Source organism: Heterodontus francisci, chromosome 7 (assembly GCF_036365525.1).
Source record: "Heterodontus francisci isolate sHetFra1 chromosome 7, sHetFra1.hap1, whole genome shotgun sequence".
Taxonomy (NCBI): Eukaryota; Metazoa; Chordata; class Chondrichthyes; order Heterodontiformes; family Heterodontidae; genus Heterodontus; species Heterodontus francisci.
This window is the reverse complement of record NC_090377.1, coordinates 17029661-17056742: the sequence shown is the minus strand read 5'-3', so window position 1 is coordinate 17056742 and position 27082 is coordinate 17029661. Positions and strand designations below refer to the sequence as shown.

Sequence of the window (27082 nt, the reverse complement as noted above, 5' to 3'; positions counted from 1 at the left end):
AATATATATCTCAACTTAAAGTACAGCCAGCCTTTCCAATACCTCCTCCTTATCAATTTTAAACCCTTCCAGTGTCTGAATTACCTTCTCTTTCACTGTGACCTGTAGATATATATATATTCGTATGGCTGGGGAAGCAGTTATCGTTCGATGTGGAGGTTAACAATCCATTCAACAGCTTCAGCTGATGCAGTGTGAATGGTTGTGATACCACCAGGAATGGATCTCTCAGGACACGAGTTCAATATGTGGGCGATGGTCTGACGGATGGTCACAGTCACAAATTGAGCCAGTCCTCATGTTCCACTTGTGGAGCAAGTGGGCTCATCTTCCCTGGCCCCTCCTCAAGAGGTTGAGGGTTGTCCAGATATTCCGTGGGAGATTGAAACCTGGGACTTCATCACTCAGGTCAGTTACCAGGTTGCAGTCAGTGATGTTAGCAGTCAACGAGGAGGTGCGCCATCGAGAGATGGGGCTGTTGTCGGTTTGTAGGGTGTGGGGTGTGTTCCAGTAGGGGCGATGAGATTTCAAGTGAGTGTGTGGGGTTTTTTTTTTTCGAGGTCCTGTGATAATGGGAGTGCTTCATTAGCTGTCAGCTGGTGGTGGTCTTTGAGGAGAATGTTTTCCCTGCGGACATCAGTAAGTTCCATGTGAGCTAGCACAGGAAGCCACTTGAGCTGTGTTAGTCTCAACGTTCCAGAAATAATCCTCATGATTTCCCGAGGGTGGATATCTACCATCTTAGTGTGGCAGTTCATGTACCAGGTTGAGCAGCAGTACTGTGCTATTGGGTGGACCAGGGCGAGTGAAACAATGTGTAGTGTGTTGGCTTTGCTGCCCCAGGTGGCACCCGCCAGTTTCCTTATGTGGTTCACTCTCGTCTTGACCTTGACCTTGTTCTGGAAGTGTTGCCGGTAGGTTAAGAGTGGTGCCAAGGTATTTCGGCGTTGGGTTGTGGGTGAGTGGTTGGCCGCAGAACTGGACATGAAGTTCTTTCCTGCTCTTCAAGTTGTTCAGGTGGAAGGCTGAAACAACAGTCTTGGCAGCATTTGGTCAGAGTCCCAATTTTCATCATGACCTGTGATTCACTTCAAAAGTGTTTCATTAGCTGTAAAGTGCGATATCAGTGGTTTTATATAAATGCAGATACTTTCTTTCTTTTGGGGTGCAGTTTCATAGGAAGTTAGGAACAAGGGTAGGCCATTCAGCCCATCGAGCCTGTCGTACATTCAAGTAGATCCTGGGTACCAGGAGCCATCCAATACCTCATCCCTGTCAATATGCTCAAGGTGTGAGCCTTGGACAGTGTGTGGCAGCAAGACTACTCAACACGTGGAGAGCATCATAGCCAGTGTCAGACACACATACACACATACACACACATTTTCTAGCAGCAATCACTCAATAGCAATTGGAAACCAGTTCCTTAGGCAATTCTCCCCTCCATAGCCCATGGGTGCTATGGTTAATTCTAGCATCTCTAATATCATTATTGGCCGTGATCAGCTGCGTCCATAAAGGATCGAATCGGGCACCTCCACATTTTGAAGCTTTCGGCATTACTTTGCAATAAGGGACCAGTTCCCCATTCGAGGTTTAATGGACTGCTCGGGAGCTGTGTTACCAGCTCCACTCAAGAGTCTCGCCAGAGGGACTGTGTTGCAACACATTCTGAGGTGTTGAACTTGGGGGAAAACATGATTAGTGATGCAGCAAAGTAAACATCAGCTGAGGATGAACAGACTCAAAGTAAACTCGCCTTTTCCGCTTTCCGTAAATTCTTGTGTTCTTACCTTGGACTGTACCTGATCTTGGAGATCTTGGTTCACTGCCTGATTCGTATCCACCACAAACTGGTTCCCTTGTTGTTGGCGACTTACATTGTCATCACTCTTCTGTTTATCAAGGTAATCGGGTGCCCACCTTCCACTCTCCATAAACCTCAGCTCATCCAAACTCTGTGGCCCGTGTCCTAATTTGCATCAAGTCCCATTCGCTCATCAGTCCCTCTACTCGCTGACCTACATTGGCTCCCAGTCTTGCAATGCCATCATTTTTATATTCTCAACCTTGTTTTCAAATCCCTCTCTGGCCTGGTTCCAGCCCTATCTCTGTGGCCTCCTCCAGCCCTACAACCCTCTGAGGTCTCTGCACTATTCTAATCCTGGCCCCTTGCGCACCCCAATTTTAATTGCTCCATCGTTGGCAGCTATGCCTTCCATTGCCTGGGCCCTAATCTCGAGAAGTCCCTCCCTAAACCTCTCTCTGCCTTTCTCTCCTCCTTAAAAACATTCCTTAAAGCCTACCTCTTGGGACCAACTTTTGATCGCCTCATGTCTCCTTCTTTGGCTCGGTATCAATTATTGTCTGATTACGTTCCTGTGAATCATCTTGGGGTGTTTTACAACATTCAGAGCGCTAGAAAAATACAAGTTGTTGTTATAACATCGTACTTTAAGAAAAGGTAATTCAAAAATATCTCTTTTCTTTTCGCAGGATCCAGACGATTACATCAAGCTACGGCTCAATTCTCCAATTCAGTTGTACAGTTTCAATCTTATGTATGAAAATGTGACGTCAGTGTGCAACATTCAGATCAGTGAAGCTAACGCGTACAGCGCACTGTTGTACACAGAGGGCGAATTAGCACGTTGCAAACTGGTCAGTAAAAACAATTAGCCAGGTCTTTTAACACTTACTGAAGTGGGTTTGATTAAGAGCAGGCTAAATGCTATAAGAGTTGGATTTTGCACCTCAATTTTTGGGTGACTGATTTCATATTCTCCCTCTTTTCCAACCGGCTTCACCTCAGTGACTGTTCCTGGTCTCCGCAACTCAGGACCACACCAGGAGCGTGGCAATTAGCCTGCCATGCCCCTAGGAGAGCTGCCGTTATCGCACAGATTCCTGCATTAGTCCACAGACTGTAACATAAACCAGTGACCTGAGGAATCCCACGTCAATTTTTGCCGCAGGAATTTACGGCTGAAATTACAGAGCTCTATCAGGAGAACCCCCATACTCCCGATGGATCCATTCTGTGCATTTTATTTAGCCAGCCGCAAACAGAATCATTGACTCATACGGCATGAAAGGAGGCCATTCAGCCCATCGTGTCTGTGCCACCTCTTTGGCAGAGCTATCCAAATAGTCTCACTTGCCCATAGCCCTGCAATTTTTTCCTATTCCTTTTTGAATCTGCTTCTACCGCTATTTCAGGAAGTGCATTCCAGATCATAATAACTCACTGCATTAAAAAATTCTGCTCATCTCCCCCTCTGGTTCTTTTGCCAAATACCCTAAACTAGTGCCCTCTGCTTACTGACACACCAGTGGAAACAGTTTCTCTTTACTTACTCTATCAAAACCCTTCATGATTTTGAACACCTCAAATCTCCTCCTAACTGTCTCTGCTGTAAGGAAACAATCCCAGCTTCTCCAGTCTTTCCACATCAAATAAGTCCCTCATTCCTGGTACCATCTAGTAAATCTCCTCTGCACCTTCTGTAAGGCCTTAACATCCTTCCTGAAATGAGGTGCCCAGAACTGAACACAATACTTCAGCTGAGGCCTAACCATTGTTTTATAATGGGAACAGCTTATCATTCCATTCACCGCTGGCCTCCAAAACCTCTATTACCACCTTTATTTTATTTTACACTATAGAAACATAGAAAAATAGGAGCAGGACAGGGCCATTCGGCCCTTCGAGCCTGCACCGCCATTCAATACGATCATGGCTGATCATTCAAACTCAGCACCCTGTTCCTGTTTTCTCCCCGTATCCCTTGATCCCTTTAGCCATAAGAACTATATCTAACTCTTTCTTGAATATATTTAATGATTTGGCCTCAACTGCTTTCTGTGGTAGCGAATTTCACAGGTTCACCACTCTCTGGGTGAAGAAATCCCTCCTCATCTCAGTCCTAAATGGCTTACCCCTGATCCTTAACCACTGGTCCTGGACTCCCCCGCCATCGGCAACATCCTTCCTGCATCTAGCCTGTCCAGTCCTGTTAGAATTTTGTAGGTTTCTATGAGATCCCCTCTCATTCCTCTAAACTCTAGCGAATACAAGCCTAATCGACACAATCTCTCTTCATACGTCAGTCCTGCCATCCCAGGAATCAGTCTGGTGAACCTTTGTTGCACTCCCTCCATAGCAAGAACATCTTTCCTCAGATAAGGAGACCAAAACTGCACACAATATTCCAGATGTGGTCTTACCAAGGCCTTGTATAATTGCAGCAAGACATCCTTGCTCCTGTACTCGAATTCTCTCACTATGAAGGCCAACATACCAATTGCTTTCTTAACTGCCTGCTGCAACTGCATGCTTACTTTCAGCGACTGGTGCACAAGGACACCCAGGTCTCGCTGCACCTCCCCCTTTCCCAATCTATTGCCATTCAGATAATAATCTGCCTTTCTGCTTTTGCCACCAAAGTGGATAACCTCACATTTATCCACATTATACTGCATTTGCCATGTATTTGCCCACTCACTCAACCTGTCCAAATCACACTGGAGCTTCTCTGCATCCTCCACACAGAACACACTCCCATCCAGCTTTGTGTTGCCTGCAAACCTGGATATATTACATTTAATTCCCTCATCTATATCATTAATATAGATTGTGAATAGCTGGAGTCCTAGCACTGATCCCTGTGGTACCCCACTAGTCACTGCCTGCCACTCGGAAAAAGACCCGTTTATTCCTACTCTTTGTTTCAAGTCTGCCAACCAGTTCTCTGTTCATGTCAGAACCTTACCCTCAACCCCATGTGCTTTAATTTTGCACGCTAATCTCTTATGTGGGACCTTTTCAAAAGCCTTCTGAAAGTCTAAATACACCACATCCACTGGTTCTCCCTTATCTATTCTGCTAGTTACATCCTCAAAAAATTCCAGTAGATTTCCCTTTTGTAAATCCATGTTGACTTTGTCCAATCCTGTCATTGTTTTCCAAGTGCTCTTTTATCATCTTTTATAATGGACTCGAGCATTTTCCCCACTACTGATGTCAGGCTAACCAGTCTAGAATACCCTGTTTTCTCTCTACTCCCTTTTTTAATTAGTGGGGTTACATCAGCTACCCTCCAATCCATTGGAACTGTTCCAGAGTCTATAGAATTTTTTTAAATGACCAGCAATGCATCTACTATTTCTAGGGCCACTTCCTTAAGTACTCTGGGATGTAGATTATCAGGCCCAGGGGATTTATCGGCCTTCAATCCCATCAATTTCCCTAACACCATTTCCCTACTAATACTGATTTCATACAGTTCCTCCTTCTCACTAGACCCTATGTTCCCCAACATTTCTGGGAGGTCATTTGTGTCCTCATTTGTGAAGTCAGAACCAAAGTATGTATTTAATTGGTCTGTCATTTCTTTGTTCACCATTATAAATTCCCCCATTTCTGACTGTAAGGGACCCGCATTTGTCTTCACTAATCTTTTTCTGTTCATATATGTGTAGAAACTTTTACAGTCAGTTTTCATGTTCCCTGCAAGCTTACTCTCAAACTCTATTTTCCCCTTCTTAATCAATCCCTTGGTCCTCCTTTGCTGAATTCTAAATTGCTCCCAATCCTCAGGTTTGCTGCTTGTTTCGGGCTATTTTATATTTCTCCTCCTTGGATCTAACACTATCCCTAATTTCTTTTGTAAGCCACAGTTGAGCCACCCTTCCTGTTTTATTTTTGCGCCAGACAGGAATGAACAATTGTTGTAATTCATCCATATGCTCTTTAAATGCTAGCCATTGCCTATCCACTGTCGACCCTTTAAGTAATGTACCCTAATCTATCATAGCCAACTCGCGCCTCATACCTTCATAGTTTGCTTTATTTAGATTCAGGACTCTAGTCTCGGAATCAACTCTCTGACTCTCCATCTTAATGAAGAATTCTATCATGTTATGGTCGCTCTTCCCCAAGGGACCCCGCACAACAAGATTGTTGCCTAATCTTTTCTCATTACACAATACCCAGTCTAGGATGGCCTGTTCTCTAGTTGGTTCCTCAACGTATTGGTCCAAAAAACCATCACCTACGCACTCCAGGAATTCCTCCTCTACAGTATTATTGATAATGTCAATTTTCCTCTGAACTTTTCTCCTCCCAATCCTCCTTGGCTCCAATTCCCTACCTTCCTACTCCCATTGAATTCAAGCATCATTACACCATGTCCTACACTGACATATTGCTCTCCAAACTCTAAATAGTGGGACTCCCTCAATGATCCCTTCTTTATTATGCTCAGAATTCTCTAACCAAAACTCTTGATTTATTTTATCTCCAGTCTTCTCAGTCTTGTTGGTGATCTACACCATAAACCTTCAACCGAAGACAGTTTAATTTGGGTTGAGTTTGCACTGTGCTTCATTTACAGCACAGGAAGCCATTCTGCCCATTGAGTCCATGCTGGCTCTCGGCGGAGCAATCCAGTCAGTCCCACTCCCCCGCTCAATCCCCGTAGCCCTGCAAGTTTATTTCCTTCCAGTGCCCATCTAATTTCCTTTGGAAATCATTGATTGTCTCTACTTCCACCACCTTTGTAGACAATGAGATCCAGGTCATTACCACCCACTTTGTAAAAAGTTCTTCCTCACATTCCCTGCATCATTTGCTCAAAAACTTCAATCTGTGACCCCCAGTCCTTGTACCATTAGTTAACAGGAGCAGTTTTTCCTTGTCTAACATATCTAATCCTATCATAATCTTGCACACCTCTATCAAATCTCCCCTCAATCTCCTTTGCTGCAAGGAAAACAACCCCAGATTTTCCAACCTAACCTTGTAACTAAAATCCCTCCATTCCTGGAATTTATCAACATTGAATCCACTCGTAAGAAATTCCTTTGTTCTCAGTTTTAAAATGGCATTCGCCTCATTCAGTGAGATCCCCCCAACCCCACTGCACTGAAATAATGGATGAACGTATTACAAGACCTTTGTATGCTAATGTCACACAGTATGACTTCACCCGAAAAGAATCTACAGACTCCAAGAATAGCAAAGGATCAATAATGCCACAGGCTTCTGTGTCAGTAGGTTTGAGTCCCACCCCAGAGACTTAAGCACACATTTCAGGCTAACACACCCAGTGCTGTACTGAGGGAGTGCTGCAGTGCCAGAGCTACCGTCTTTCAGATGAGAACATAAACTGTGATCTGCCCTCTCAGGTGGATGTAAAAGATCCCATTGCACTATTTTGAAGAAGAGCAAGGGAGATGCCCCCGGTGTCCTGGCCAATATTTATTCCTCAACCAACACCATACAAGCAGAGTATTGGGTCATTATCATATTGCTGTTTGTGGGATCTTGCTGTGCAAACATTGGCTGCCTCTATTCCTATATTATTCAGTGAGTACACTGCAGATGTCTTCATTGACTGTAAAGTACTTTGGGATATCCTGGGCTCATGACCGGCGCTATAGAAATGCAAGTCTTTCTTCCGAAACTCACAATATTTGTGATATCTTTGTATTCAGCTGAAAGATGAAAAGTTGAAACCGCCGAAGGGACAAGCCACCATAAGGTAGGACATTGGCCTGTTAATTAGCTCAATCGCCTTCTTGTCAGCAAACTATTTCTTCTACTTTCTACTCACTGCCTGATGTCTATCTACAGAATCATAAATGCTTACAGCGAAGATATGAATGTTACCATCGGTGATGTGAATTTCGGGATAGTTGACAAGAACTTTGGCATCTCCAAGTATGCAATCATGGACAGAGGACAGTAAGTGGAGGTTTGTCTCTGAAATACTTTGTCATGGTGTGTGCCTGTGATACCGGGTGTCATATGGATGATGACCTTAGATCATTACAACACCCTTCCCTCATCTATATATATTGTGGGTATGTTAGTGTCATGATTCTGGTAGTGGGTAAGCAATCATGATTGTGTTCAAGCCCCACCCATGGCGAGCTGTGAAATTGAACTTAATAAATCCTCCAACCCTCCGAGATCTCTGTGCTCCTCCAATTCTGGTCTTTTGAACATCTCTGATTGCCACCATCTACAAGGCACAAGTCAGGAGTGTGATGGAATACTCTCCACTTGCCTGGATGGGTGCAGCTCCAACAACACTCAAGAAGCTCGATGACATCCAAAACAAAGCAGCCCGCTTGATTGGCACCCCATCCACCACCTTAAGTATTCACTCCCTCCACCACCAGTGCACAGTGGCAGCAGTGTGTACCATCTGCAAGATGTATTGCAGCAACTGACGAAGGCTCGTTCCACAGCACATTCAAAACACGCGACCTCTACCGCCTAGAAGGACAAGGACAGCAGATGCATGGGAACACCACCACCTGCGAGTTCCTCTCCAAGCCACATACCATCCTGACTTGGAACTATATCGCCGTTCCTTCACTGTCGCTGGGTCAAAATCCTGGAATTCCCTTCCTAACAGCACTGTGGGTGAACCTGCATCACATGGACCGCAGCAGTTCAAGAAAGCAGCTCACCTACACTCTCTAAGGGGCAATTAGGAATGGGCAATAAATGCTGGCCTAACCAGCGACATCTCAAGAACGCATTAAAAGAAATCACTATTGACGGCTGTGCCTTCAGCTGCTGAGTCCCTAAACTCTGGAATTGCCTTACTAAACCTCTCCACCTGTCTTTCCTCCCTTGAGGAACAATGGGTGATCTTTAAGGAAGAGATGTTTCAGATACAGGTTAGGTACATTCCAATAAGGGCAAATGTTAGGGGAACCAAAAACAGGGCTCCTTGGATGATGAGGGAGATAGAGATTATGATGAAACAAAAAAAGAGGGTGTATGATGCATCCAGGTGAATTCTTCAATTGAGAATCAGGCTGAATGCACTAAGTTGAGAGGGGAGGAGAAGAGGAAAGTAAGACTGGAAAAGAGAGAATATGAGAATAGAATAGAATAGAATAAAAGGAAACCCAAAATCTTCTACCGGCATGTAAATAGTAAGCGGGTAGTAAGAGGTGGTGTGGGGCCTATTAGGGACAAAGAGACACAGGGCAAAACTAGAATACTTAATTTGTACTTTGTATTGGTGTTTACTAAGGAAGAGAAATTTGACAAAATATTGGTACAAGCAGGGAGAATGGCGCCATGCCATGGCAGTGGTCTGCCCAAGGGCAGTTCCTCTGCTATTTTCCCCACCCAGGAGAGTTAAGCATGACTAAGGAAGAGGGTACATGAGGTAATTTCTTATTACCTTCCTCAGACCAGAAATGGGAGTTGAACCTGTGTTATTGATACTGTTATTGGATTGTACACTAGCCATCTAGCCAACTGAGCTACCCATTCCCCTACAAACACTGCATAGGGTAAACATTGAGAGGGAGAGGTACAGGAAAGGCTGGCTATTCTTGGGGTAGATAAGTCACCTGGTCCGGTTGGCTTGCGTCCCAGGTTGCTAAAGGAAGTGGGGATGGAAATAGCGGAAGAGCTTGTCATAATTTTCCAATCTTTCCTGGCTACGGGGGAGGTGCCAGAGGATTGGAGAGTGGCAAATGTGACATCCTTATTCAAGAAAGTGTGTAAGGATAGTCCTAGCAACTACAGGCCGGTTAGTTAAACATCAGTGGTGGGTAAGGTTTTAGAAACAATAATCAGGGGAAATATCAACGGGCACTTGGAGAGGTTTGATTGAACTTTTTGATGAGGAAACAGAGAAGGTTGATGAAGGGATTGCGGTGGATGTTGTTTATATGGATTTTAAGAACACTTTGATAAAGTACTACGTAAAAGGCTGGTTAACAAAATTGAGGGTCATGGAATAGAAGGCTCATTGTCCAAGTGGATAAAAAATTAGTTTAAGGACAGAAAACACCGAGTCGTAATAAATGGTTGTTTTTAAGACTGGAGACTGGTAGCAGTGTGGAACTCTGTCCCACAAGAAGCAGTAGATGCTCAATTAATAATTTTGAATCTGAGATCAATAGATTTTTGGCAGCCAAGCGTATAAAGGGATAAGAAGCCAAGGTGGGTGAACAGAGTTAAGATGCAGATCAGCCATGATATCATTGAATGGTTTATTTATTTGCTCAGGGATGTGGGCATCACTGGCTAAACCAGCATTTATTGCCCATCCCTAATTGCCCACTGAAGGCATTTAGGAGTCAACCACATTGCTGTGGGTCTGGAATCACATATAGGCCAGACCACATAAGGACAGCAGATTTCTTTCCTTAAAGGGCATTAGTGAACCAGATGGATTTTTACAACAATTGACAATGTGTTCATGGTCACCATTAGTTTAGCATTTAATTCCAGATTTGTGAATTGAATTCAAATTTCACCATCTGCTGTGGTGGGATTCAAACCCATGTCCCCAGAGCACAAGCCTAGGCATCTGAATTACAGGTCAAGCAACATTACCACTGCACCACCGCCTCCCCAATGGCAGAACAGGCTCAAGGGGCTGAATGGCTTGTTGCTGTTCCTGAAGGGCAGAGAGAAAATGTTCCCTTTGTGAGGGAGCCCAATACTTGCAGCCATAAATATAAGATAGTAACCAATAAATCTCAGAACAGCTTGGGATGAGCAATAAATGGGGCATACGAACTAACTCTCAGGCACTCTCATTTCCAAGTCATGAGGTTGTGGGTCTAAGACCCAACTCCGGAGACTTGAGCGCATAATTCAAGTTGGCACTCCCAGGGCAGTACTGATGGAGTGCAGCACTATCACAGGTGCCGTCTTTCCAATTCGGCTTCAGACTGAGACCCTGTCTTCCCTCTCAGGTGGTTGTAAACGATATCACAGCACTATTTGTAAAAGAGCAAGGCAGTTCTCCCCCCGGTGTCCTGCCCAATATTTATGCTTCAACCAACATCATTAAAATAGATTATCTGGTGACATATCATATTGTGTGTTTGTGGGAGCTTGCTGTGCGGAAATTGGCTGCCACGTTTCCCCACATTACAACAGTGTCTACATGTCAAAAAGTACCTCATTGTTTTTAAATTGCTTTGAGGTTGTGAAAGGCGCTATATAGATGCTAAATCTTTTTCTTTGAGTTTAGATTATTTTTATTTTTTATCCATTTCCTGATGTTTTGCTCCACTTTCCATGGTCTTGTGGTGAATGATTGGTCTTCCTATACTCCCGGTCACTGTACTGCTCTGTGATGGGGCTGTCCGGTGCAAAAAAACAAAAACAAGAGCTTTCAACATGACCACCTGACAAGGCCCCATGTGACGCCTGGTGCTGTGACAGGGAAATGCAAAGTAAAGGTGTTTATAGTCTTGACCCACTCTCTAACTTGTCACACAACCTCCTATTGCCTTTCTCTACCTTGAATCAGATGGGTTCTTGGGTGCGGTAAAGTGACATCTTAAAACCTAGAAAAAGATGCATAACTATGAAATGTTACTGGGAATAAAATCTAACAGGATTGTCTTTAAAGGCCATTCTTTGGCACAGTGCAAAGTAAGGGAATCGTGCAGGTGTCGAGTCAATTGTAGGACCTTACTAGGACGGGCTGCCATCTTTGTTAAAGAGAGGGGCGGATCCTAATCTGAAATGGTCCAATGGATGGCACTCTTGGCTTTAGTTGAATGGGAGTTTCCATTGGCCGCCATGGACCCTACCAGAATCTCGGCTGTGGCCGGAACAAGATGGATATGATAGGGGCCGTATTTAGTTCTCCATTATACCTTGTCTGCACTCATATTTGGAGAGTTAACAGGACTGAAAATCAGGCCCTTTTTCCTCTAATTAATTTTGTCTTTCACACAGCTACGAAGGAAAGTGCAAAGTTGGTACAATGGAATATGCTGTGGATGTGGGCCTGCTAGACTTTGGAGCAGCATACACCATCATTATGAATAAAATGGTGAGTGCAAAACTCGACGAAACAATCAATTATATTGGATATATTCTTGAAAATGTGCAGGGCTATGGGGAAAGAGCAGAGGGGAGTGGGATTAATTAGATAGCTCTTTCAAAGAGATGACACAGACACGATGTGGTGAATGGCCTCCTTCTATGCTGTAAGATTCTACAGACAGGTCAATGCTTTGCAAAACATTTACTGAATTAATGTAATATTTTGGAAAAATCTTTTAATGTTGTCTGTTTAGGTAAGAACTGGAATTGAATACAGTTTCATATTTAGTAATTGCAACTGTATCTGCACCCTTTAGTTAAAGTGTGTGGGGAGACAGTGGCATAGCAGTAATGTCACTGAGCTAATAATCCAGAGGCCCAGGCTAATGTCATGGGGACACTGGTTCAAATCCCACCACGGCAGTTGGTGGAATTTAAATTCAATTAATTAATTAAAGAAAAGAAATCTGGAATTGAAAGCTAGTCTCAGTAATGGTGCCATGAAACATTCATCGATTGTTGTAAAAACACATCTGGTTCCTCATGTCTTTTAGGAAGGAAATCTGCTGTCCTTACTTGGTCTGGCCTACATGTGACTCCAGACCCACAGCAATGTGGTTGACTCTTAACTAACCTCTGAAATAGCCTAGCAAGCCTCTCATTTGTCAAGGACAATTAGGAATGGGCAATAAATGCTGGCCTTGCCAGCAATGCTCACGTCTCATAAAAGAATAAAACAAACTATGGTTTAGCTTCAATAAGACAAAAAAAATCTTGAAACCTTTTGTCAGTGACATTGGTGAAGGCTTCAGCGACAGCTTTCTAGAAGGTTATTTATGGATCTTCCCTCCAAGCTCCTGTTGGCGAGGCTTGTTGATCTGAACCTTGCTGGATCCCCCTGCACCTTGTCACGATATCCCTTGTGATGGGAAGCATTGCTTCACTCTGTTGTGTTTTACTAATCTGCAGCCCGGAAATGGCAGCTTGAAGATTTGGAAGATCGAAGACATCAAAGCAAACATAATGCACATTGCATGGCAAATTCCACAGTATGTCCTGATGTCTACTGGTGAAGTAATGTTCTCTATAACTGGTGTCGAGTTCTCTTACTCACAGGTATTGATTTGTTCATGAGCCTGTCTGATGTCGTTGTGTGTTCACAGAGAGAAATCTGACCTGAAATAAGAATTTTTTTTGTGGGAATTACTTGGTGTTAAAAGACAGGGTCCGTCCCTGAGAAGACAGTGGCCTAGTGGTGATATCACTAGACTAGTAATTCAGAGGCCCAAGCTAATGCCCTGAGGACATGGGTTCAAATCTCACCTCAGCAGCTGGTGGAATTTAAATTCAATTAATAAATAAAAATCTGGAATTGAAAGATAGTCTCAGTAATGGTACCATGAAACTATCGTCAATTGCTGTCAAAACCCATCTGGTTCACTAATGTTCTTTTGCCTGGATTGGCCTACATGTGACTCCAGATTCACAGCAATGTGGTTGACTAGCAAGCCACTCAGTTATCAAAGGCATTTAGGAATGGGTATTAAATGCTGGCCTTGCCAGCGAAGCCCACATCCCATGAAAGAATAAAGAATCTAGTTTGCCTTCCAACATCTTGGCAGTCATATGATACAATGATAATGGAGTTGTTGACCATTCATAGAAATTAATCTCTACAGCGGACCCAGACATGAAGTGAGGAAAACCCCAATAGTGGAACCACAGTCGCAATGCCACCTTTCTCCTCCCAAGCACACTACACTTATTGCATCTCATGTCTCAAATTCCTCATAAACTGTATCCTGCAACATGAATAGGCCATTAAGCCCAACAAACCCATGTTTTTCCAATTCACAGCCCTTGTCAACATATTAGGGCTGATATTTTACCACCTTTCCTTACGCTAGGCACTAGTCCTGGAGATAGAGTATTCACAAAGCTCCAAAGGCCGGAGGTTCCTGTTGGAAAAGGGGAAAGAATTGCCCTACTTGCTGCTGTTGCCCTCTTCCACTTGCTCCCAGCCCTACCCCAGACCCTCCAATAGGAGGGAGTGTCTTGGTGCAAACCCCACTGTCACCTCCTTGGAGCGTCCCAGCATTTGAAGATCCATTTGGCATATATGTGAAAATTTCTGTCCCCTTCCCATCTTATTTCCCTAGCAACGATGGACTTGGCCTGACTGTTGTCACAAGGCGCAGGTCCAATCCAGCTGGGAAAACCCAAGACATCCCACTTTTCCTCCCCGCACTTATTTCCTTTCTGGTGCTTATCCCTTTTGAAGGCCGTGATTGAATCTGCCTCCACAACACTCTCGGGCAGTGCATTCCTGATCCAAACTACTCACTGCATAAAAAAGCTATTCCTCATGTCACCTCTAGTTCTTTTGCCAGTCACCTTAAATTGATGTCCTCTTGTTCTCGACCTGTCCTATCTACTCTGTCCAGACCCCTCATGATTTTGAACACCTCTATCAAATCTCCTCATAATCTTCTCAAAGGAGAACAACCCCAGCTTCTCAATCTATCCACGTAACTGAAGTCCCTCATCCCTGGAACCATTCTCGTAAATCTTTTTTGTACCCTCACTAAAGCCTTCACCTGCTTACCTGCCCTCTTTGACAACCTTTCCTTCTAACTTATTTCATAAGCTCTGTGTGAAAAAATTCCACCGAACTTCTCCTTCCACGTAACCTCTTAATTTTTAACACGTAATCTCACCAATGTGAACAATTTGCTTGGATTAATTTTGTCAGTTCCCCCTCATAATCATGAAAAGTTTGATTAAATTGGATTTTTTTTGCCCCCAGATAAAGGAAGCCCATCTTTGTTGACCTTTCTCCATTGTTTAAGTTCCCGGTGACTGGGACAGTGTCTGCTGCTCACATCTGTGCTTTGTCAAGTGGAATAATACCCTTCCTCTGACTGGGTGACCATGGGCGTGCGGGGGGCGCGTGTAGTGGCGCGCGGCACCCCAATTGGTGACTGGCTATCGCTTAGCACAGCAGCATTAAAACCTCTCTACACTCGGCAGGCCAGATCTACTGCTCCTGTTATACCAGCCCCCTGGCCAGACTCGAGAGGAAATAAGTAGAAAATCACCACAGGAGCTAGTCCAACGAACTCTCCTGGCAAAAGTGAGGGGGACATAGAATAAATAGATGTTGGGGCCAACTGAAAAAATGAGACTGAGAGCAACAGATTTTTTGTTGGGTAAAGCTATTTATGGATATGAAGCTATGGCAGGAATATGTAACTGAGCTACAGATCAACCATGAACTAGTTGAATGGCAGCAAAGGCTTGAGGGGCTGAATGTCCTGCTCCTGTTCCTATGACATCTAGAGAATATGTTCATACTAATTGGCTGATGAACGTCTCCGCAGTTTAATATCCAAAAGACAGCACTTCTGACAGTGTAGCACCCCTTCAGTACTTGCACAGGAGTGTCAGGTTAGATTTTGGCTTCGAATTTCTGGAATGGGACTTAAACCCAAAGTCTTTCAGACACCGAGGCGAGAGTGTTCCCCACTGAGCTACAGCTAACACAGCTTAATGCACACTTTCGAGTCTTGCGTTCTCCATTAATTTGCCTGTACCACAAGTCTTGACATCCCGACTTAGGATCAGTGAGCAACCGCAATATGAACAGCCCTGTCCAAACATCCAGGCCCACAAAATCCAGAGAAGAACCAGTCAGCAAGCAACAAATATAAATATATTTCGAGCTGAGTTGTCTGGGTTTTGTAAGCTAACACTGCAATCAATCATGGACTGCATCGGTACACTACACATGGCCTATCAGCTCAATTGCTGCTGGATGGAATCATAGAATGGTTAACGGCACAGGAGGAGGCCATTCGACCCATCGTGTCCTTGCCGGCTGTCTGTGAGAGCAACTCACCTAGTCTCACTCCCCTCCCTTTTTCCCGTAGCTCTGCCAATCTTTACTATTCAGATAATTATCCAGTTCTCTTTTGAAAGCCCCGATTTAATCTGCCTCCACCACACTGTCAGGCAGTGCATTCCGGATCCTAACCACTCACTGCATAAAAAAAGTTCTTCCTCATGTCGTCCTTGGTTGTTCTTCCAGTCACTTTGGATGTCCTCTGGTTCTCGATCCTTCCACCAATGGGAACAGTTTCTCCCCACCTACTCTGTCCAGACCCCTCTCCTCTCAACCTTCTCTTCTCTAAGGAGAACAACCCAAGGTTCTCCAATCTATCCATGCAAGTGAAGTCTTTCATCCCCGGAACCATTCTCGTAAATCTTTTCTGCACTCTCTCCTCTCCAATTGAATTGACGTGAAGATGTCAATTTCACTCTGTGCTGAATTAGTTGGGGATGGAGGGGGAAAGTAGGGGGAAGATTTCTGCCAGACATCCGTCGAGGTTATGGAGCGGCAGAGTGGGAGAAGCCCCAAGAAAATTCCCTCTGACCCTTACTGATCCTCATTGTGGTGGTGCAATAAAGAATTGCAGTTCTCCCAACTGCCATCCGATGGAGCCAAATATCAAGACAAAACTCCATGGATCATCCTAACATAGGAATTACTCGATGAGTAGAGGCTAACGTCCATCTACTTCTCCGTCTAACTTCCCGATAGTCTCATGATGCAATGGTAAAGGAGGGAGAGAGAAAACAGGGAATGATAGGCCAGTTAGACTGACATCAGAAGTTAGGAAAATGCTAGAAATATTATTGGGGATGTGATTACAAGGCACTTAGAAAAACATAATATGATTAAGCAGAGTCAACATGGATTTATGAAAGGGAACTCATGTTTGACAAATCTGTTAGAGTTTTTTTAAAGTTGTAGCTAGAAGGGCAGATAATGTTACACAAGGTAAAGGTCCATCGGACTGGGGTAATATATTAGCATGATAGAGAACTGATTAACGGACAGAAAACAGAAAGCAGGGATAAATGGGGCATTTTCAAATTGGCAAACTGTGACTAGTGGGGTACGGCAAAGATCAGTGCTGGGGCCACAGCTATTTACAATCTATATTAATGACTTAGATGAGGGGACTGAGAGTATCCAAGTTTGCTGATGATCCAAAGCTAGGTGGGAATGTAAGCTGCAACAAGGATGCAAAGAGGATGCAAAGAGATATAGACAGGTTAAGTAATTAGGCAAGAAGCTGGTAGATCCAGTAAAATGTGGGGAAGTATGAGGTTATCCACTTTGATAGTAAGAATAGAAAATCAGAATATTTTTTAATCGTCAGAAACATTTTAATGTTGATGTTCAGAGAGATTTGGGTGTCTTCATACAAAGAACACAGCAAGTTAACATGCAGGTGGAGCAAACAATTAGGAAGGCAGATGGCATGTTGGCCTTTATTGCAAAGGGATTGGAGTACAAGGATAAAGAAGTCTTACTACAATTATACGGAGCATTGATGAGGCCACACCTGGAAGACTATGTACAGTTTTGGTTGCCTTACCTAAAGGAAGATTGCCTCAGGGGGAGTGCAATGAAGGCTCACTTGATTGATTCCTGGGATGAGGGGGTTGTCCTATGAAGGGAGGTTGAGTAGAATGGGCCTGCATTCTCTTTAGAAGAATGAGAAACATATAAAATTATTCGAGGGCTCAACAGGGTACAGATTCTGTTTCCCCTGGCTGTAGAGTCTAGAACTAGAGTCACAGTCTCAGGATAAGAGGTGGATCTTTTAGGACTGAGATGAGGAGAAATTTCTTCACTCAGATGTGAATTGTTGGAACTCTCTAACAGAGAGAGCTGTGGATGGTCAGACATTTGAGTATATTCAAGACTGAAATTGACAGATTTTTGGACACGAAGGGTATCGAGGGATTTGGGGATAGTGTGGGAAGGTGGAGTTGAGGTAGAAGATCAGCCATGATCTTATTGAATGGCAGAGCAAGCTCAAAGAGCTGTATGGCCTACTCCTGCTCCAGCTTCTTATACTCTTAGGTTCTTTCAATGTGTCTATAACAGACCCAGACATAGAGTGAGGAAAGCCTCAGTGGTGAAGAACTTCGGGAAGCATTGGTCCAAAGTAATTTGTTCCTTCTCAGCGGGCTCCACTCACCAGATGTCACATCTCAAATTACTCACTTATTTCAAAATAGAATCCAATCCCACTTCCTGTCCCACAGTCACACATGTCCCCAGGCTGTCCCAAGTTTACAGAAAATGATTGTTCTACCTAGTTGGTTGCAACTGAGAACTTAATTGCCAAAAGAACCAGAGGGAGAGATGGGAGAATATTTTTTCTTTACTCTGCGAGTTGTTGTGATCTAGAATACGCTGTCGGAAAGGATGGTGGCAGTAGATTCAATGGTAACTAACAAAAGGAGATGGATAAATACGTGTAAATAGTCTGCAGGACGAGCAGGCGAGTGGGACGAATCTGGTAGCTCTTTCAAAGGTCTGGCACAGACACGATGGGCAGAATAGCCTCCTTCTGTGCTGTGTGATGCTACCAGAAGTTTTCAAAATTATTTATTTCTTCGGGGAAGTGTTATATCGGAGTGCAAAATTGCTGTCATTTTTGTTATTTCAGGCCCCTGTGAACATGAAGGCTGTTCTTCAGTCGGGCTGGCTCCTGACAGTCGCCTTCGGGAATATCATTGTAATTATTGTGGCCAAGGCTGCGTTCATGGAACAGGTAAGAGATCCAATGGCTCTTTCCCTTGTGCCATTGCCTATTGTGACCCTCTGACCATAACTGTATAGGCCGTGGCTTGGACAGAATACGGGGGAGATTGGTCGGCAGTGGTAGTGCCATGGGCTGATGGCGAATTAGCAGCTCATTTTTTACACGGCTTCAGTGGTAGAGAATATCACATGTGATGTGAATCAGTAAATTTGTGGCCTGTGAGTGCGTGCATGTGCGTATGTGGTAAGTATGTGCATATGTGTATGCATGTGTGTACTTGCATGTATATGTGTGTATGTGAATATGACAATATGAAAGGCACAATTCAACATGGTGGCTCCTCATCAGAGCCCTTTCCTATCCTGAGTGGCGTGAAACAGGGCTGTGTTCTCGCACCCACACTGTTTGGGATTTTCTTCTCCCTACTGCTTTCACATGCGATCAAGTCTTCTGAAGAAGGAATTTTCTTCCACACAAGATCAGGGGGCAGGTTGTTCAACCTTGCCCGTCTAAGAGCAAAGTCCAAAGTACGGAAAGTCCTCATCAGGGAACTCCTCTTTGCTGACGATGCTGCTTTAACATCTCACACCGAAGAGTGCCTGCAGAGTCTCATCGACAGGTTTGCGGCTGCCTGCAATGAATTTGGCCTAACCATCAGCCTCAAGAAAACAAACATCATGGGACAGAACGTCAGAAATGCTCCATCCATCAATATCGGCGACCACGCTCTGGAAGTGGTTCAAGAGTTCACCTACCTAGGCTCAACTATCACCAGTAACCTGTCTCTAGATGCAGAAATCAACAAGCGCATGGGAAAGGCTTCCACTGCTATGTCCAGACTGGCCAAGAGAGTGTGGGAAAATGGCGCACTGACACGGAACACAAAAGTCCGAGTGTATCAAGCCTGTGTCCTCAGTACCTTACTCTATGGCAGCGAGGCCTGGACAACGTATGTCAGCCAAGAGCAACGTCTCAATTCATTCCATCTTCGCTGCCTCCAGAGAATACTTGGCATCAGGTGGCAGGACCGTATCTCCAACACAGAAGCCCTCGAGGCGGCCAACATCCCCAGCTTATACACACTACTGAGTCAGCTGCGCTTGAGATGGCTCGGCCATGTGAGCCGCATGGAAGATGGCAGGATCCCCAAAGACATATTGTACAGCGAGCTCGCCACTGGTATCAGACCCACCGGCCGTCCATGTCTCCGCTTTAAAGACGTCTGCAAACGCGACATGAAGTCCTGTGACATTGATCACAAGTCGTGGGAGTCAGTTGCCAGCGTTCGCCAGAGCTGGCGGGCAGCCATAAAGGTGGGGCTAAATTGTGGCGAGTCTAAGAGACTTAGCAGTTGGCAGGAAAAAAGTCAAAAGCGCAAGGGGAGAGCCAACTGTGTAACAGCCCCGACAAACAAATTTTTCTGCAGCACCTGTGGAAGAGCCTGTCACTGTAGAATTGGCCTTTATAGCCACTCCAGGCACTGCTTCACACACCACTGACCACCTTCAGGCGCTTATCCATTGTCTCTCAAGATAAGGAGGCAAAAGATATATGTGTGTATGTGCATGTATAGGTGCATGTATGCATGTATGTATGTGCACGTGTGTGTGTGTTTGCATGTGTGTGCACATGTATGGGTGTGTTCATTTTCATGTGTATGGTCTGTGTGTATATGTGTGCATGTGTATGAACATATGTGTGTGTATATGTTTGTACAAGAGTCTGTGTGTGTATTTGTGTTGTGTCTGTGTATGTGTCTGTGTGTTGTGTGCCTGTGTCTGTGTGTTGTATGCCTGTGTTGAGTGTCTGCATGTTGTGTGTTGTGTGTCTGTGCGTTGTGTGTCTGTGCGTTGTGTGTCTGTGCGTTGTGTGCCTGTGCGTTGTGTGCCTGTGCGTTGTGTGCCTGTGCGTTGTGTGCCTGTGTGTCTGTGTTGTGTGTCTGTGTTGTGTGTCTGTGTTGTGTGTCTGTGTTGTGTGTCTGTGTTGTGTGTCTGTGTTGTGTGTCTGTGTTGTGTTTCTTGTGTTGAGTGTCTGCATGTTGTGTGTTGTGTGTCTGTGCGTTGTGTGCCTGTGTGTCTGTGTTGTGTGTCTGTGTTGTGTGTCTGTGTTGTGTGTCTGTGTTGTGTGTCTGTGTTGTGTGTCTGTGTTGTGTGTCTGTGTTGTGTGTCTGTGTTGTGTGTCTGTGTTGTGTGTCTGTGTTGTGTGTCTGTGTTGTGTGTCTCTGTTGTGTGTCTCTGTTGTGTGTCTCTGTTGTGTTTCTTGTGTTGTGTTTTGAGAGTTGTGTTTTGAGTGTTGTGTGCCTATATGTCTGTGTGTTGTGTGTCTGTGTTGTGTGTCTGTGTTGTGTTTGTTGTGTTGTGTGTTGAGTGTTGTTTGCCTATATGTCTGTGTTGTGTGCCTGTGTGTCTGTGTTGTGTGTCTCTGTAGTGTTTCTTGTGTTGTGTGTTGTATGTTGAGTGTTGTGTGCCTATATGTCTGTGTTGTGTGCCTGTGTGTCTGTGTTGTGTGTCTCTGTTGTGTTTCTTGTGTTGTGTGTTGTGTGTTGTATGTTGAGTGTTGTGTGCCTGTGTTGTGTGTCTCTGTTGTGTTTCTTGTGTTGTGTTTTGAGTGTTGTGTGCCTATATGTCTGTGTGTTGTGTTTCTTGTGTTGTGTGCCTATATGTCTGTGTTGTGTGCCTGTGTTGTGTGTCTCTGTTGTGTTTCTTGTGTTGTGTTTTGAGTGTTGTGTGCCTATATGTCTGTGTGGTGTGCTTCTTGTGTTGTGTGCCTATATGTCTGTGTTGTGTGCCTGTGTGCCTGTGTGTCTGTGTTGTGTGTCTCTGTTATGTTTCTTGTGTTGTGTGTTGAGTGTTGTGTGCCTATATGGCTGTGTGTTGTGTGCCTGTGGCTGGAATATTACGCCACCCCAACGAGCTGGATGGTGGCGGTGTGGCGTAAAATGGAACAGGAGGCTTTCCCGACTCACTCCCGCCTGCGCTGCCGTTTACGTAGGTTGGGGGTGGGGGGTGGCAGTGGTGATAAATGGCCCACCTTCCCCAGGCCAAAAAAGGCCCTTAAGTGGGTTTTATGCGTGGCAAGTGGGCGTCCTGGAGTAGGGAAAAGCCGCCTGTGCAAACAAGGCAACTGCAATCGTCCCGGGGGTGGACCCTGCTCATCAGGCACAGGGTGTCCGATGGAGGGCTGCCCCCAGTATCCCAACCATCCCCAGCACCAAACACGCCCCCTTCCTCCCAACTGACCACCATTGCCTCGTCGGGATCTGACCGATTACCCCCAGCGAGACAACCAAAACCTACCTGTCTTCCCGGCTCCATGTCTTCGGCTGGGCTGCAGTCCCAGCAGTGACCACCATTCCCGGTGTCGCTACTGGGACTAAGAGCTGCCGGCCCGCTGATTGGCCAGCAGCTCAAGTTGCTGGAAATCCTGCCTCGGAACAATTAAAGCTCGGGGACACATAAAATGCGGGTTGGATCCCAGGCGAGGCAGAAGCGGGTTCGCCACTGACTTTTGAGTCAGTGGCCAGCTGCCGTCTGCCCAACCTGAAATCCCAGCCTATGTGACTGTGTGTCTGTCTGCCTGTGTGTCTGTCTGCCTGTGTGTCTGTCTGCCTGTGTGTCTGTCTGCCTGTGTGTCTGTCTGCCTGTGTGTTGAGTGGCTGTGTGTTGAGTGGCTGTGTGTTGAGTGGCTGTGTGTTGAGTGGCTGTGTGTTGAGTGGCTGTGTGTTGAGTGGCTGTGTGTTGAGTGGCTGTGTGTTGAGTGGCTGTGTGTTGAGTGGCTGTGTGTTGAGTGGCTGTGTGTTGAGTGGCTGTGTGTTGAGTGGCTGTGTGTTGAGTGGCTGTGTGTTGAGTGGCTGTGTGTTGAGTGGCTGTGTGTTGAGTGTCTTGTGTGTTGAGTGTCTTGTGTGTTGAGTGTCTTGTGTGTTGAGTGTCTTGTGTGTTGAGTGTCTTGTGTGTTGAGTGTCTTGTGTGTTGAGTGTCTTGTGTGTTGAGTGTCTTGTGTGTTGAGTGTCTTGTGTGTTGAGTGTCTTGTGTGTTGAGTGTCTTGTGTGTTGAGTGTCTTGTGTGTTGAGTGTCTTGTGTGTTGAGTGTCTTGTGTGTTGAGTGTCTTGTGTGTTGAGTGTCTTGTGTGTTGAGTGTCTTGTGTGTTGAGTGTCTTGTGTGTTGAGTGTCTTGTGTGTTGAGTGTCTTGTGTGTTGAGTGTCTTGTGTGTTGAGTGTCTTGTGTGTTGAGTGTCTTGTGTGTTGAGTGTCTTGTGTGTTGAGTGTCTTGTGTGTTGAGTGTCTTGTGTGTTGAGTGTCTTGTGTGTTGAGTGGCTGTGTGTCTGTGTGTTGTGTCTTGAGTATTATGTGTTGTGTGTCTGTATGTTGTGTGTTTGTGTGTCTGTGTGTTGTGTCTTGAGTGTTATGTGTCTGTGTGTTGAGTGGCTGTGTGTTGAGTGGCTGTGTGTTGAGTGGCTGTGTGTTGAGTGGCTGTGTGTTGAGTGGCTGTGTGTTGAGTGGCTGTGTGTTGAGTGGCTGTGTGTTGAGTGGCTGTGTGTTGAGTGGCTGTGTGTTGAGTGGCTGTGTGTTGAGTGGCTGTGTGTTGAGTGGCTGTGTGTTGAGTGGCTGTGTGTTGAGTGGCTGTGTGTTGAGTGGCTGTGTGTTGTGTGGCTGTGTGTTGTGTGGCTGTGTGTTGTGTGGCTGTGTGTTGTGTGTCTGTGTGTTGTGTGTCTGTGTGTTGTGTGTCTGTGTGTTGTGTGTCTGTGTGTTGTGTGGCTGTGTGTCTGTGTGTTGTGTCTTGAGTATTATGTGTTGTGTGTCTGTATGTTGTGTGTTTGTGTGTCTGTGTGTTGTGTCTTGAGTGTTATGTGTCTGTGTGTTGAGTGGCTGTGTGTTGAGTGGCTGTGTGTTGAGTGGCTGTGTGTTGAGTGGCTGTGTGTTGAGTGGCTGTGTGTTGAGTGGCTGTGTGTTGAGTGGCTGTGTGTTGAGTGGCTGTGTGTTGAGTGGCTGTGTGTTGAGTGGCTGTGTGTTGTGTGGCTGTGTGTTGTGTGGCTGTGTGTTGTGTGTCTGTGTGTTGTGTGTCTGTGTGTTGTGTGTCTGTGTGTTGAGTGGCTGTGTGTTGTGTGTCCGTGTGTTATGTGTCTGTGTGTTGTGTGTTGTGTGTTGAGTGGCTGTGTGTCTGTGTGTTGTGTCTTGAGTATTATGTGTTGTGTGTCTGTATGTTGTGTGTTTGTGTGTCTGTATGTTGTGTGTTTGTGTGTCTGTATGTTGTGTCTTGAGTGTTATGTGGCTGTGTGTTATGTGGCTGTGTGTTATGTGGCTGTGTGTTATGTGGCTGTGTGTTATGTGGCTGTGTGTTATGTGGCTGTGTGTTATGTGGCTGTGTGTTGAGTGGCTGTGTGTTGAGTGGCTGTGTGTTGAGTGGCTGTGTGTTGAGTGGCTGTGTGTTGAGTGGCTGTGTGTTGAGTGGCTGTGTGTTGAGTGGCTGTGTGTTGAGTGGCTGTGTGTTGAGTGGCTGTGTGTTGAGTGGCTGTGTGTTGAGTGGCTGTGTGTTGAGTGGCTGTGTGTTGAGTGGCTGTGTGTTGAGTGGCTGTGTGTTGAGTGGCTGTGTGTTGAGTGGCTGTGTGTTGAGTGGCTGTGTGTTGAGTGGCTGTGTGTTGTGTGTCTGTGTGTTGTGTGTTGAGTGGCTGTGTGTCTGTGTGTTGTGTCTTGAGTATTATGTGTTGTGTGTCTGTATGTTGTGTGTTTGTGTGTCTGTGTGTTGTGTCTTGAGTGTTATGTGTCTGTGTGTTGTGTGTCCGTGTGTTATGTGTCTGTGTGTTGTGTGTTGAGTGGCTGTGTGTCTGTGTGTTGTGTCTTGAGTATTATGTGTTGTGTGTCTGTATGTTGTGTGTTTGTGTGTCTGTATGTTGTGTGTTTGTGTGTCTGTATGTTGTGTGTTTGTGTGTCTGTATGTTGTGTCTTGAGTGTTATGTGTCTGTGTGTTGAGTGGCTGTGTGTTGTGTGTCTGTGTGTTGTCTGTTGTGTATCATTTCAGAACAACACATTTTTTGGCCCTGAAAGACCGAAAAATAATCTTTAAAATGTCCTTACATTGATCTTTTGTCGGGGCTGTTTGTCTGAGCTGTTACCTGGGACAACCAGTGACTGACAAGCAAGCAGCATAATGTCCCTCAGCAGAAGCACAGTAACAAACAGTCCTCAGTACAATGTCAGCTGTCTGCTGTGGAACAAGACATAAAGCAAGCAAACTGAAGTATTTATTCATAGATAACAGGTTGTTTGAATTGAATGCCCCAGGACTAACCTACAACCAGATGCCTTCTTTTATTTATTTGTGGCAAGGCAATGTATTACCCATCCCTCATTACCATTGGGAAGGTGGTGGTGAGCTGTCTTTTTGAATACAGCTGAATGGCTTACTAGGCCATTCCCGAGGGCAGTTAAGAGTCAATCACATTGCTGGTGCCAGTGTCAGCGTGTGCTAATTTAGCTCCAGTGTCTGACATTACCATTAATATCTCTGAAAAAGTCAGCTGAGGTTCTTGCTCCAGGCACCCACTGCCCCCCTGCCCTCATTACAAGGATTTGCCGGAATAATACCTGGGCACTAAGGGTTAAATTACTAGGAGAGTTTTCATAAATTAGGGTCATATTCTCTGGAATTTGGAAGGTTAAGGAATGATCGTATCGAATGGCGAAGCAAGCTCAACGGGCTCCTGTTCGGCCCTGCTCCTATTTCTTATGACCTTATGATTTGATCGAAGTTTTCCAGATATTAAGGTGAACTGATAGGGTTGATAGGGAGAAACTATTTCCACTGGTTGGGGAATCTAGAACTAGGGGGCATTGGCTAAAAGTTAGAGCCAGACCTTTCAGGAGGGAAGATAAAAAGTGCAGGGACATAAGTAGGCCATATGGAGTTAGGCTAACCATGGTCTCACTGAATGGCAGAACAAGCTTGAGGGGCTGAATGGCCTTGTCCTGTTCCTATATTCTACACACAAAGGGTGGTAGAAGTTTGGAACTCTCTTCCACAAATGGCAATTTATGCCAGATCAATTGTTATTTTTAAATCTGAGATTGATAGATTTTTATTAACTGAAGGTCAAGGGGCAAAGGCGGGAGTTAGGTCACAGATCAGCCAGGATCTAACTGAATGGCGGGAACGGGCCCGAGGGGAGCTTGAGTGGCCTCCTCCTGTTCCTGGGGTCCAGTGCATAGCGGGAAGTCAGCTATGATCAGGTTTGACTGTGATATTCCCCACTAGTTGAACAGAAACTCACTGTCAGGCTCATGAGTAAAGACTGGGGTGCACACAGGGGGCCCCTTGCTCTCTGCAGGACTCTACCCTTAGTAGGTCATTACCATCGGGGAAAAACACGCCAATATAAAGACATATACCCACTAGAATGTGAGTGAGTTGTAACTTGGAAAGCGCAGTGGAAGCAGATTCAATTGTAGCTTTCAAAAAGGAATTGGATTAATATTTGACAAAGAGAAGTTTGCAGGGCTATTGGGAAGGAGCATGGGGAGCAGGAATAGTCGTTTTCAAAGAGGTGCCACGTGGCTGTGCTGATCGATTCTGTGATGCCAATAGTAACGCATTTCCTGTTTCTCCGCAGTGGGCTGAGTTTGTGCTCTTTGCCTGCCTCTTACTTGCCGTCTCCGTCATCTTCACAATCATGGCTTACTTCTACACTTACGTGGATTCTGAGCAACTGGTCAGCAAAGATGAGGACAAAGAAGAGGAGATGCCTCCACCCTACAGAGATATCTGCCTCAGCACAGTCAAGCAGACAAAGATATAGAACATCTCCTTCCTGCCGAAAACCTTCTTAACTTCCTGCTTCCAGTATTATTTACTGAACGAATTCCGTTGCCAATGTAGATGTTTGTGGTTTCTTTAATCAGGAGTGTGTATTCAGAGTAAAGCGTAAATGATTTTTTTTTTATTTTGACTGGTGTCAGGTCTAGGGGGCCGGGGTGGGAGAATTCAAAGACATTTATTTCACTGATGGGCCTCCTTGGCAAGGTCAACCTTTATTGCCCAGCCCGAGGTACCCTCAGACGCTGGTGGTGTTTTGTGATGTGCATTCTAGCCCTCGGATGCAACTGAGCAGCTTGCTAGGCACATCAGAGGGTGGTCGTGAGTCAAGCATGCTTTGGAGTGGGACTGGGGTCGCGTATAGGCCAGTCCAATAGAGGACACAGGTTTCCTTCTACAAGAACGGCCATTTTTACTGATTCTAATGAAACTGAATTCAAACTTCTCAAACTGCCATGGTGGGATTTACACTAATGTTCTCTGGATTCCTAGTCCAGTTACATAAACCACTACACTACCCTACCCACATGGTGTTAGAGTAACATAGAGAATAGAAGCACAGGGTGCCGAGATAAGCCTATATCTCCTTGACCAACACACAACCCCAATCACTCCAGTGGTAGTAAATTCCACAATCTCATCACAAATATTCACAGCCAGGGTCAAAACAGTAGGGTCTTTGGTGCAAGTGGCTTGAACGGCTAAATGGCCATGCCTTCAGTTGCCTGGGCCCTAAGCTCTCAAATTCCCTCCCTAAAACTCTCTACCTTGCTCCTCAATTAAGACACTCTTTAAAACCACCTCATTTACCAAGCTTTTGGCCATCG

The 27082-nt window shown here is 45.2% G+C and overlaps 1 protein-coding gene across 1 annotated transcript in view; it reads left to right on the top strand.

Moving 5' to 3' along the window:
• The window catches only part of slc15a2 (solute carrier family 15 member 2), a 134131-nt gene extending 107749 nt beyond the window's left edge, over positions 1–26382 (top strand). Inside the window, exons 17-23 of the mRNA XM_068034852.1 lie at positions 2497–2661; positions 7498–7544; positions 7637–7747; positions 11738–11834; positions 12797–12943; positions 18355–18459; positions 26053–26382. Of these exons, the coding sequence (XP_067890953.1) occupies positions 2497–2661; positions 7498–7544; positions 7637–7747; positions 11738–11834; positions 12797–12943; positions 18355–18459; positions 26053–26238 (858 nt within the window). The 3' untranslated portion in view covers positions 26239–26382. The remainder of the gene's footprint in view (positions 1–2496; positions 2662–7497; positions 7545–7636; positions 7748–11737; positions 11835–12796; positions 12944–18354; positions 18460–26052) is intronic.
• The last annotated feature ends 700 nt before the right edge of the window (positions 26383–27082 follow it).